Below are 9,480 nucleotides of genomic sequence, written 5' to 3'. Positions count from 1 at the left end.
GAGACACCACTGTGGTCTGTAGCCAAAATCGACCCTGCAATCATAGTTCACTCACCAGAAAAGAAAATGCAGTCACAACACACGCGATCCCTTGATTTGGAATGAACTTGCCACCTTTTTACCATATATCTTAGTGACCCTACCACTGATTTGGAAGCAACCTACCAGTCTTCAGACCAAAAGTAGACAAGAGCACATGCAGGTAACTTTTAGGCGATGCCGAGCTCCTTTCCTCGACCCTCCTTCTGCTCCATCTTGTAAGCAGACATGGAAGCAGCAGCAGACGAGGAGAGGCCCCTGCTACATCTGCAACCGCTGCTTAATCAGGTATACTGTCTTACACTCCACTTCTCTTCTTCTCTTACTCCTTGTCAGTCCTCCGCGAGAGATTTACAGTTTCAATTTTCCAAACTGGATGTCCTGGTACTGTGATGTAGGATGTAGGTTCAGAATACACCAGCGATGGATCTGTTGACATCAACAATCAGCCTGCTCTGAAGCACAACACAGGCAATTGGAGGGCGTGCTACATGATTTTAGGTACCAGACAAGAGCGATTCACTCATGCAAACTGCTCCTGTTTTTTCTCTTCTTCTCTTTTTGCTGCTGACCCCCTCAACGCATCTCAGGCGTCGAGTTTTGCGAATGCGTCGCCTTCTTTGCAATCGCGTCCAACTTGGTGACCTACCTCACCACGGTGCTCCACGAAAGCAAGGTCGCCGCCGCGCGGGATGTCTCTGCCTGGGTTGGCGCATGCTTCCTCGCGCCACTTATTGGGGCCTTCTTGGCTGACACATATCTGGGAAGATACTGGACGATGGTTGTTTCCCTTCCGGTCTACACCATTGTAAGTACGGCTAGCACAGCACGGCTAACCCACCAGATCTCTGTAATGATAATTGCGACTCTCAACACTGCAAATTTGACAGGGGATGCTCGTGCTCACGGTCTCAGCATCAGTCCCGACATCCTACTACCATGGTGATGTTCATCATGCTGTGGTGGTGTACCTAGGACTTTATCTTGCCGGGCTTGGGAGCGCTGGCATCAAACCCTGCGCGTCGGCCTTCGGCGCCGACCAGTTCGACAGCGGGGACCTGACAGAGCTGGAGAAGAAGGGCTCCTTCTTCAACTGGTACTACTTCCTGCTCAATCTCGGCTCCCTTCTGTCGAGCACACTGCTTGTTTGGCTGCAGGACAATGGTTGGTGGGGGCTCAGTTTCGCGATCCCAACGGTGCTCATGGCCTTGGGCCTAGCAGTGTTTGTTGGTGGCTCCAGAGTGTACAGGTTCAGGAAACTGAGAGCAAGCCCATTCACGAGCATCTGTCAGGTGCTCGTTGCGGCCATCAGGAAGTGGCATGTGCAACTGCCAGATGATATATCGTCCTTGTACGAGCCGACCAGTTCGTCATCAGCACCTGAATCAAGTCACAATATTCAGCATACGAATCAATTCAGGTACTTCAATTATTGCATTACTAAAATCAATCCATAGTCTAAATTTGACATTTAGAAACAAGTTATTTCATTGAGCTATGACATCTTTTTGTGCAATTGTGAGGTGTGACATCTTTTTTGCAAGCACAAAAGATATCAGAAAATGAGTAGGGCGTTTTGGTGACCGAGCACCATGAAGCCCTTTATTTTTGAAAAATTCAAAATTCAAACTTTTTGACTTCAAAAATTTCTGAAAATAAATATGCAACTATATACGGATGAAATGTATGTGCATGTAAAAATTCAAGATGAAATACTTCGAAATGCGACCTACACAAAAAAGACAAATTTCTGAACTTTGAGGATGAATAGTAACATGTGTTAAAAAGCCTCAGATTTGTCTTTTTTGCACAGCCTTCATTTCAACGTATTTCGTCCTAAAAATTTACACACATGTGTGTTATGCCTCCATGTATATCTGTAATTTTTTTCAGATTTTTTTGAATTGTAAAAATATGAATTTTCATGAATTTTGTGTTTTTCAAAAACCGGCCTCCATGGAGGCCGAGCTCCAAAAGGCATTTTCGTCAGAAAATTTGCTACAAAACGATATCTAGAAACTGCATCTATGAGTAAACTTAAAGTGCGAGACCTTACCTCTTATATATAAGTTATAATTATGTGATTGCATTCTTCAGGTTTCTAGACAAGGCTGCCGCAGTGCTGCCCCCGTTAGACAAGACATGCACGGCGTTGCCGATGTGTTCATGGAGTTTCTGCACAGTGACCCAAGTTGAGGAGCTGAAGATACTGCTACGGATGTTACCCATCTGGGCGTCGTTCGTGATCTTCTACTCAGTCGCTGGGCAGAGCGCATCGACATTTATCGAGCAGGGGATGGTCATGGACAACCACGTCGGCCAGTTCGCAATCCCACCTGCCTCCCTCTCTATTGTCAACGTGTTCAGCGTCCTTATTGGGGTTTTCATCTACGAATCCGTGCTAGTGCCACTCGTGCGGCGTTATACCGGCAAGGCGAAGGGCTTCTCGCAGACGCAGCGCCTTGGAATTGGCTTTGCACTGTCCATGCTGACCATGGTGTACTCAGCAATGCTTGAGATGAAAAGGCTGGCCATCGCGCAAGCCAGTGGCCTGGCAGACCAGAATGTGCCTGTGCCAGTGAGCATTCTGTGGCAAGTTCCTGCATATGTAATGCAAGGTACAGCTGGGGTTTTCACAGGAATCGGAATGGTGGAGTTCTTCTACGATGAGGCCCCTTACACCATGAAGAGCCTTTGTGCAGCATTCTCGCAGCTTGCAGTTGCGTCCGCGGCTTACTTCAACGCACTCGTATTTAGTGTTGTTGCGGTGGCCACGAAGCACGGTGGTGCGCCTGGATGGATCCCGGATAATCTGAATGAAGGGCACTTGGACTATTTCTTCTGGATGATGGCTGCTCTTAGCTTACTGAATCTGGCGCAATTTGTGCACTACTCCATGAGGCATAGAGAGAAGACAACTTCTTGACACAAAATGGTGAACACTGGACAGAAGCTTATTGACTTTCCTATCATATCACAACAAAGATGGCTTCTATGCAGTATCTGTGGATGGCGCACAGCATTATCCATCAGAATGATAGATAATAAACTGAAACTTCAATTTTTATCATTGTATATATGGTTTTACTTCCGCCTATTCTCTGTACTTAGCAGCCAACTTCAAACCAAGAGAAGAATTTGAGACAAAATTAAATAAGTTCTTTGGTGTGGGCGGATGAGCTGGTTATGCCCCCACAACTTCAAGAGATCATTTGATGCAAATCAGAGTATGGTTAACTGATGAGATCATTCAAAGTGGTATTTTTCATGCAAAAAATAAAGGACCCCAAGTGGTTTTCTTTTAATAAAGATGATCCAATTAGGGGGTTGTTGTGATAGAATATTCTGATCGTCTTTAAGGCTACTTTCATAGTCAATTGTACCAGGACAGTAGACTGAAGCTCACGAACAGGGAGGCATGCTGGCCTGGATCCCCTACCTAGAACCTCTGATTCCCCTGTAATCTGAAACCTTACCACTTGTACCCCCCCCCCCCCCCCTATGCAGTGGGATTTTTCTGCTGCTTTGCAGGTATGAGAAATATATTCAGGTAGGGCTTCTCGTCCGCTTATAATCTAGTAGGACAATAATTCGAGAATGTAATCTGGTACCCCTCTGATCCATATTAATCGTTAACTTTGTATTAAACCAGCGACAATTAATGTGGATTGGAGGGAGCAATAAAATTGTTCTGTGCACTTCTCTGGAACTATAAACTGTAGGTATGGCTGCAGAGTTATTTGCACAAAACACAAACCTTGTAAAAAAAATCTGTTGGGTTCCAAAACTACCATTAAGAAAAATGACAATTTCAGGATTTTTCTAATGAGCATATACGAGTCCTGCAGTTACCTGAGCCTCAGGTGCAACTTCTTCCAAGCATCTCAAGCGTCAGTCCGTGCGTAGGCAAATCGCTGAACACGTTGGGCGCGTTCCGTGGAAAGGGCAAAAGTAACCTGCTCCTGCTGGGTGCTGCCGAGAGGCGCGATGCGGCGGCGGTGATGCTCATCCAGCGACAGCAGCATGTGGCGGCTGCGGCGAAGGCCGTTGCAACGAGCGCTCCTCCACGAGGGTGGCGGCGGCGTCGGTCTGGCACGCACGCTCTCGCCATGGCGAGTGCGGAGGCCGCACGGCCGGCTTGGGCCTCTGTACGAGCACAACCGTGTCGACACGGATACAGTAATGGCTTTTTTTCTTCCTCCGCCCCATTAGTGCACTGTCAAAAAACATCTTACATTATACTCTTTCCGTTCTGAACTACTTGTCTTAATTTGTCTAGATACGGATGTATCTAAACTCATTTTAATACTAGATACTTCCGTATCTAGACAAATTTAAGACAAGTAATTCGGAACGGAGGGAGTAGGACGGAGGAGGGAGTATTATGGAGCATAAATTCATATTTATTGTAAAACAAAATGTAAAAAAAAGTAAAACAAAATGTAGACAACTCATCATGTTTATTTAAAAAATACGAAAATGATAAATCATGAACGTTCATATTTTAAGCATGACCATCCGATCGTTTTTTATGACAACTTTAGTTCACGCAAGGTTGACAAACATGACAATATTTCTGACAAAAAACGAACTATGACAAAGTTGCCATGTTTTAACAAGTAAAGCCGCCACCTCATGTCAACTTGCTGTCACATCTCTATAAATTGTTTGTAAATAGTTGCATCTTTATCCATGCATCATGTTAAATTCAAAGGAAATTGAGTCAAGGGAATTTTCAAAAGGCTCGGAAAATATTAAATAAAGGGCAAGGACCCTGAAATTGCATTGAATGAATCCAAAATGCCTTAAAAACAGTTCTGAGAATTTTGGCAGGACTATATATCTAACCAAAATTATTTAGGCCCTGTTTGTTTGGACTTTTGCTTTTATTTTTGCAGCTTTTCCACTTTGACTAAAAAGCCATAAAAGCTCCTAAATAGATGCTTTTAGAGCTTTTTTTGGCTTTTGATGAATCAATATAACAATATTTAGCTTCAAAAGCCATAAGAGCTATAAAAGCACCTATTTAGGCCTTGTACAATGGGAGGTGCTTAGGGGAGGTGCTTAGAGAAATAAACCAGACTTTTCTTAAGCACCGGTGCTTATTTGTATAGGATAGACGGTTAACTAAGCGTCTCTCCTGTAGAAATAGGCACCGGTGCTTCAGAAAAACCTGCTTTATTTTTCTAAGCATCTCTCTAAGCATCTCTCATTGTACAAGGCCTTAGGAGCTTTTATGGTTTTTTGATCAAAGTGAAAAAGGTACAAAAGCATAAGCAAAAGCTCAAACAAACAGGGGCAGTATTGGGCGCCGGTGTGCCGGCCCAACATTTCGGCCGGTCGCCTAGCACCCGTCGGATTGGCACCATCTGAACGCTTAGGCCTTATCTTCTTCCTCCAATCTGAAAACGATTCCTGCGAGTGAAGCTTCCTTCCCACGCGCATGACAGAAGACGCCTGAAAATCACCTCGTGTCCTCCAGCTTGTAGCACCTTGGGGCTCACCTTTCGTAGCAAACGACGGCACACGACCCCGTCGCCGGCCGCTTGGAGCACCGCTGCTCGCCACGCCCACACCCAAGGTCATCGCCGCAAAAAACGTGGAGGCCGTCGATGTATCTTATCTGTCCATTGCTGTCATTGGAAGAACTTGTCCAATAGCCTCACAGCTCCACCTCCCAAAATCCTTGCAGCTCCACCTCCCATGACGAGCCCCCGTCGAAGAAATCATCGACGCCAGTCATGGCGAAAAACGACGATGGATGCAGCAAAATGTTGTTGCCGCCGTCACAGGTTGGGATCATCATCATGAATGGTTGCAGCATATGTCAACGCGGGTCATAGCAAAAAAAGACGATGGATGCAACAAAAATGGCATCTGCCGTCGCAGGTCAAAGCTGTGACATGAATGGTTGAAGCTTTTTCCATTGCCGTATGTAGCTTTTGTCACCAACAGTTGTAGCTTTCTTCGTCACCCATAATTTGCGTTGTCTATTGTTGGAACTTATTTCGTCGCCGGTTGAAGCTTTTCTCGTCGCCAGTTGAAGCCTTTATCATCGCCGGTTGAAGCTTTCGTATTTGCGTAGTGCCAACACCCCCCAAAATTGGTTCCATCAATTGAAGCTTTTGGTGACACTGGTTGTAACTTGCTCGATCACCCTATGCAGCTTTAATGTTTTGAGCAATGGCTAACCACATATTTTGGTCGTCTTCTTCTTGAAAAACCGGGGGGGGGGGGGGGAGCTCCCCACCTGAATACATTTCTCAATTTTGTAACCGAACGTTTGTCTGATTACAAAGGTGAATTACATAAGCATGTGTAGACGTGGTGAGAGATAGGAGCACCATGAGGAGGCGGCCTGTTTATGCTCTGGCTTCTTGATCTGGTGCGTCCAGAGTATGAGGTCGTCGATGATTCGCTTGAGGGTGAAGATGTTGTGGTGACTCTGTTGCTTGAAAGTCATAGCGTTCGTGGAATCCCAAATATTCCACAGTATGATGAGGAGGACTGAGTGCCAAATTAGCACATCCACCTGGGGAGGGAGATGGCAGTCCCAAAGGTCGTCGATGGTGTCGGTTGCAGCACCATGGAGGGGTAGCTTTTAGGTTTCATGGGGGAGAGGAGATGCTTGCAGCGGAGGGGGAGGAGGTGCTTGTGCAAGCAGCAAGGGGGCACACCCTTAACGCTGGCGAACTCGTAGCACAGGAGACGAGATGGAATCAGCAGGAGGCGAGAGGAAGAAGAAGCGGAGCAGAAAGAAGAAGAAAAACGTGAAAAGGACGTCTAGCTTGAGGCTCACTGATAACCCACAAGTATAGGGGATCGCAACAGTTTTCGAGGGTAGAGTATTCAACCCAAATTTATTGATTCGACATGAGGGGAGCCAAAGAATATTCTCAAGTATTAGCAGCTGAGCTATCAATTCAACCACACCTGGAAACTTAATATCTGCAGCAAAGTATTTAGTAGCGAAGTAATATGATAGTAGTGGTAATGCTAGCAAAAGATAATAGTAGCAAAAGTAGTGTTTTTGGTATTTTATAGTGATGATAGTTGTTGGGGAACGTAGTAATTTCAAAAAATTTCCTACGCACACGCAAGATCATGGTGATGCATAGCAACGAGGGGGAGAGTCTGATCTACGTACCCTTGTAGATCGCAACGGAAGCGTTGACACAACGTAGAGGAAGTAGTCGTACGTCTTCTTCCCGATCCGACCGATCCAAGCACCGTTACTCCGGCACCTCCGAGTTCTTAGCACACGTTCAGCTCGATGACGATCCTCGGGCTCCGATCCAGCAAAGCGTCGAGGAAGAGTTCCGTCAGCACGACGGCGTGGTGACGATCTTGATGTACTACCGACGCAGGGCTTCGCCTAAGCACTACAACGGTGTGATCGAGGTGGAATTTGGTGGCAGGGGCACCGCACACGGCTAAGGAACGATCTCAAGGATCAACTTGTGTGTCTAGAGGTGCCCCTGCCCCCGTATATAAAGGTTGCCAGGGGGAGGGCTGGCCGGCCAAGGAGGGAGGCGCAGGAGAGTCCTACTCCCTCTGGGAGTAGGATTCCCCCTCCAATCCTAGTCCAACTAGGATTCCTCGGAGGGGAAAAGAGGAGGAGGTGGCCGGCCACCTCTCCTAGTCCTAATAGGACTAGGGGAAGGGGGAGGCGCGCAGCCCATCTAGGGCAGCCCCTTCTCTTTTCCACTAAGGCCCATTATGGCCCATATAGCTCCCGGGGGGTTCCGGTAACCCTCCCGGTATTCCGGTAAAATCCCGATTTCACCCGGAACACTTCCGATGTCCAAACATAGGCTTCCAATATATTAATCTTTACGTCTCGACCATTTCGAGACTCATCGTCATGTCCGTGATCACATCCGGGACTCCGAACAACCTTCGGTACATCAACATGCATAAACTCATAATAACTGTCATCGTAACGTTAAGCGTGCGGACCCTACGGTTCAAGAACAATGTAGACATGACCGAGACACGTCTCCGGTCAATAACCAATAGCGGGACCTGGATGCCCATATTGGCTCCTACATATTCTACGAAGATCTTTATCGGTCAGACCGCATAACAACATACGTTGTTCCCTTTGTCATCGGTATGTTACTTGCCCGAGATTCGATCGTCGGTATCCAATACCTAGTTCAATCTCGTTACTGGCAAGTCTCTTTACTCGTTCCGTAATACATCATCTCACAACTAACATCTTAGTTATAATGCTTGCAAGGCTTATGTGATGTGTATTACCGAGAGGGCCCAGAGATACCTCTCCGACAATCGGAGTGACAAATCCTAATCTCGAAATACGCCAACCCAACATCTACCATTGGAAACACCTGTAGTACTCCTTTATAATCACCCAGTTACGTTGTGACGTTTGGTAGTACCCAAAGTGTTCCTCCGGTAAACGGGAGTTGCATAATCTCATAGTCACAGGAACATGTATAAGTCATGAAGAAAGCAATAGCAACATACTAAACGATCGGGTGCCAAGCTAATGGAATGGGTCATGTCAATCAGATCATTCAACTAATGATGTGACCTCGTTAATCAAATAAGAACACATTGTTCATGGTTAGGAAACATAACCATCTTTGATTAACGAGCTAGTCTAGTAGAGGCATACTAGTGACACTCTGTTTGTCTATGTATGTATTATGTTTCCGGTTAATACAATTCTAGCATGAATAATAAACATTTATCATGATGTAAGGAAATAAATAATAACTTTATTATTGCCTCTAGGGCATATTTCCTTCAGATAGCAATAGCAACGGAAAAGTAAATAAGCGAAGAACAATATATGGAAAGCTCGTAGGCAATGAATCAGTGATGGAGAATTATGCCGGATGCGGTTCATCATGTAACAGTCATAACCTAGGGTGACACAGAACTAGCTCCAATTCATCACTGTAATGTAGGCATGTATTCCGAATATAGTCATACGTGCTTATGGAAAAGAACTTGCATGACATCTTTTGTCCTACCCTCTCGTGGCAGTGGGGTCCTAACGGAAACTAAGGGATATTAAGGGCTCCTTTTAATAGAGTACCAGACCAAAGCATTAACACATAGTGAATACATGAACTCCTAAAACTACGGTCATCACCGGTAAGTATCCCGATTATTGTCACTTCGGGGTTAACGGATCATAACACATAATAGGTGACTATAGACTTGCAAGATAGGATCAAGAACTCTCATATATTGATGAAAACATAATAGGTTCAGATCTGAAATCATGGCACCCGGGCTCTAGTGACAAGCATTAAGCATAGCAAAGACATAGCAATATCAATCTCAAAACATAGTGGATACTAGGGATCAAACCCTAACAAAACTAACTCGATTACATGATAAATATGATCCAACCCATCACCGTCCAGCAAGCCTACGATGGAACTACTACGCACGGTGGTGAGCATC

General features: G+C 45.6%; 1 protein-coding gene across 1 annotated transcript; it reads left to right on the top strand.

Moving 5' to 3' along the window:
- On the top strand, positions 1–3,288 carry LOC125550280 (protein NRT1/ PTR FAMILY 8.3-like). The gene is made up of 5 exons (XM_048713243.1): positions 1–327; positions 438–540; positions 630–847; positions 930–1,459; positions 2,137–3,288. Exons 1-5 carry the CDS (start codon positions 268–270, stop codon positions 2,963–2,965), a joined length of 1,740 nt encoding a protein of 579 aa, XP_048569200.1. The 5' UTR covers positions 1–267; the 3' UTR covers positions 2,966–3,288.
- The last annotated feature ends 6,192 nt before the right edge of the window (positions 3,289–9,480 follow it).

This window comes from Triticum urartu, chromosome 4 (genome assembly GCF_003073215.2).
Source record: "Triticum urartu cultivar G1812 chromosome 4, Tu2.1, whole genome shotgun sequence".
In the NCBI taxonomy this organism is placed as follows: Eukaryota; Viridiplantae; Streptophyta; class Magnoliopsida; order Poales; family Poaceae; genus Triticum; species Triticum urartu.
This window is presented reverse-complemented; position numbering and strand designations above follow the sequence as displayed.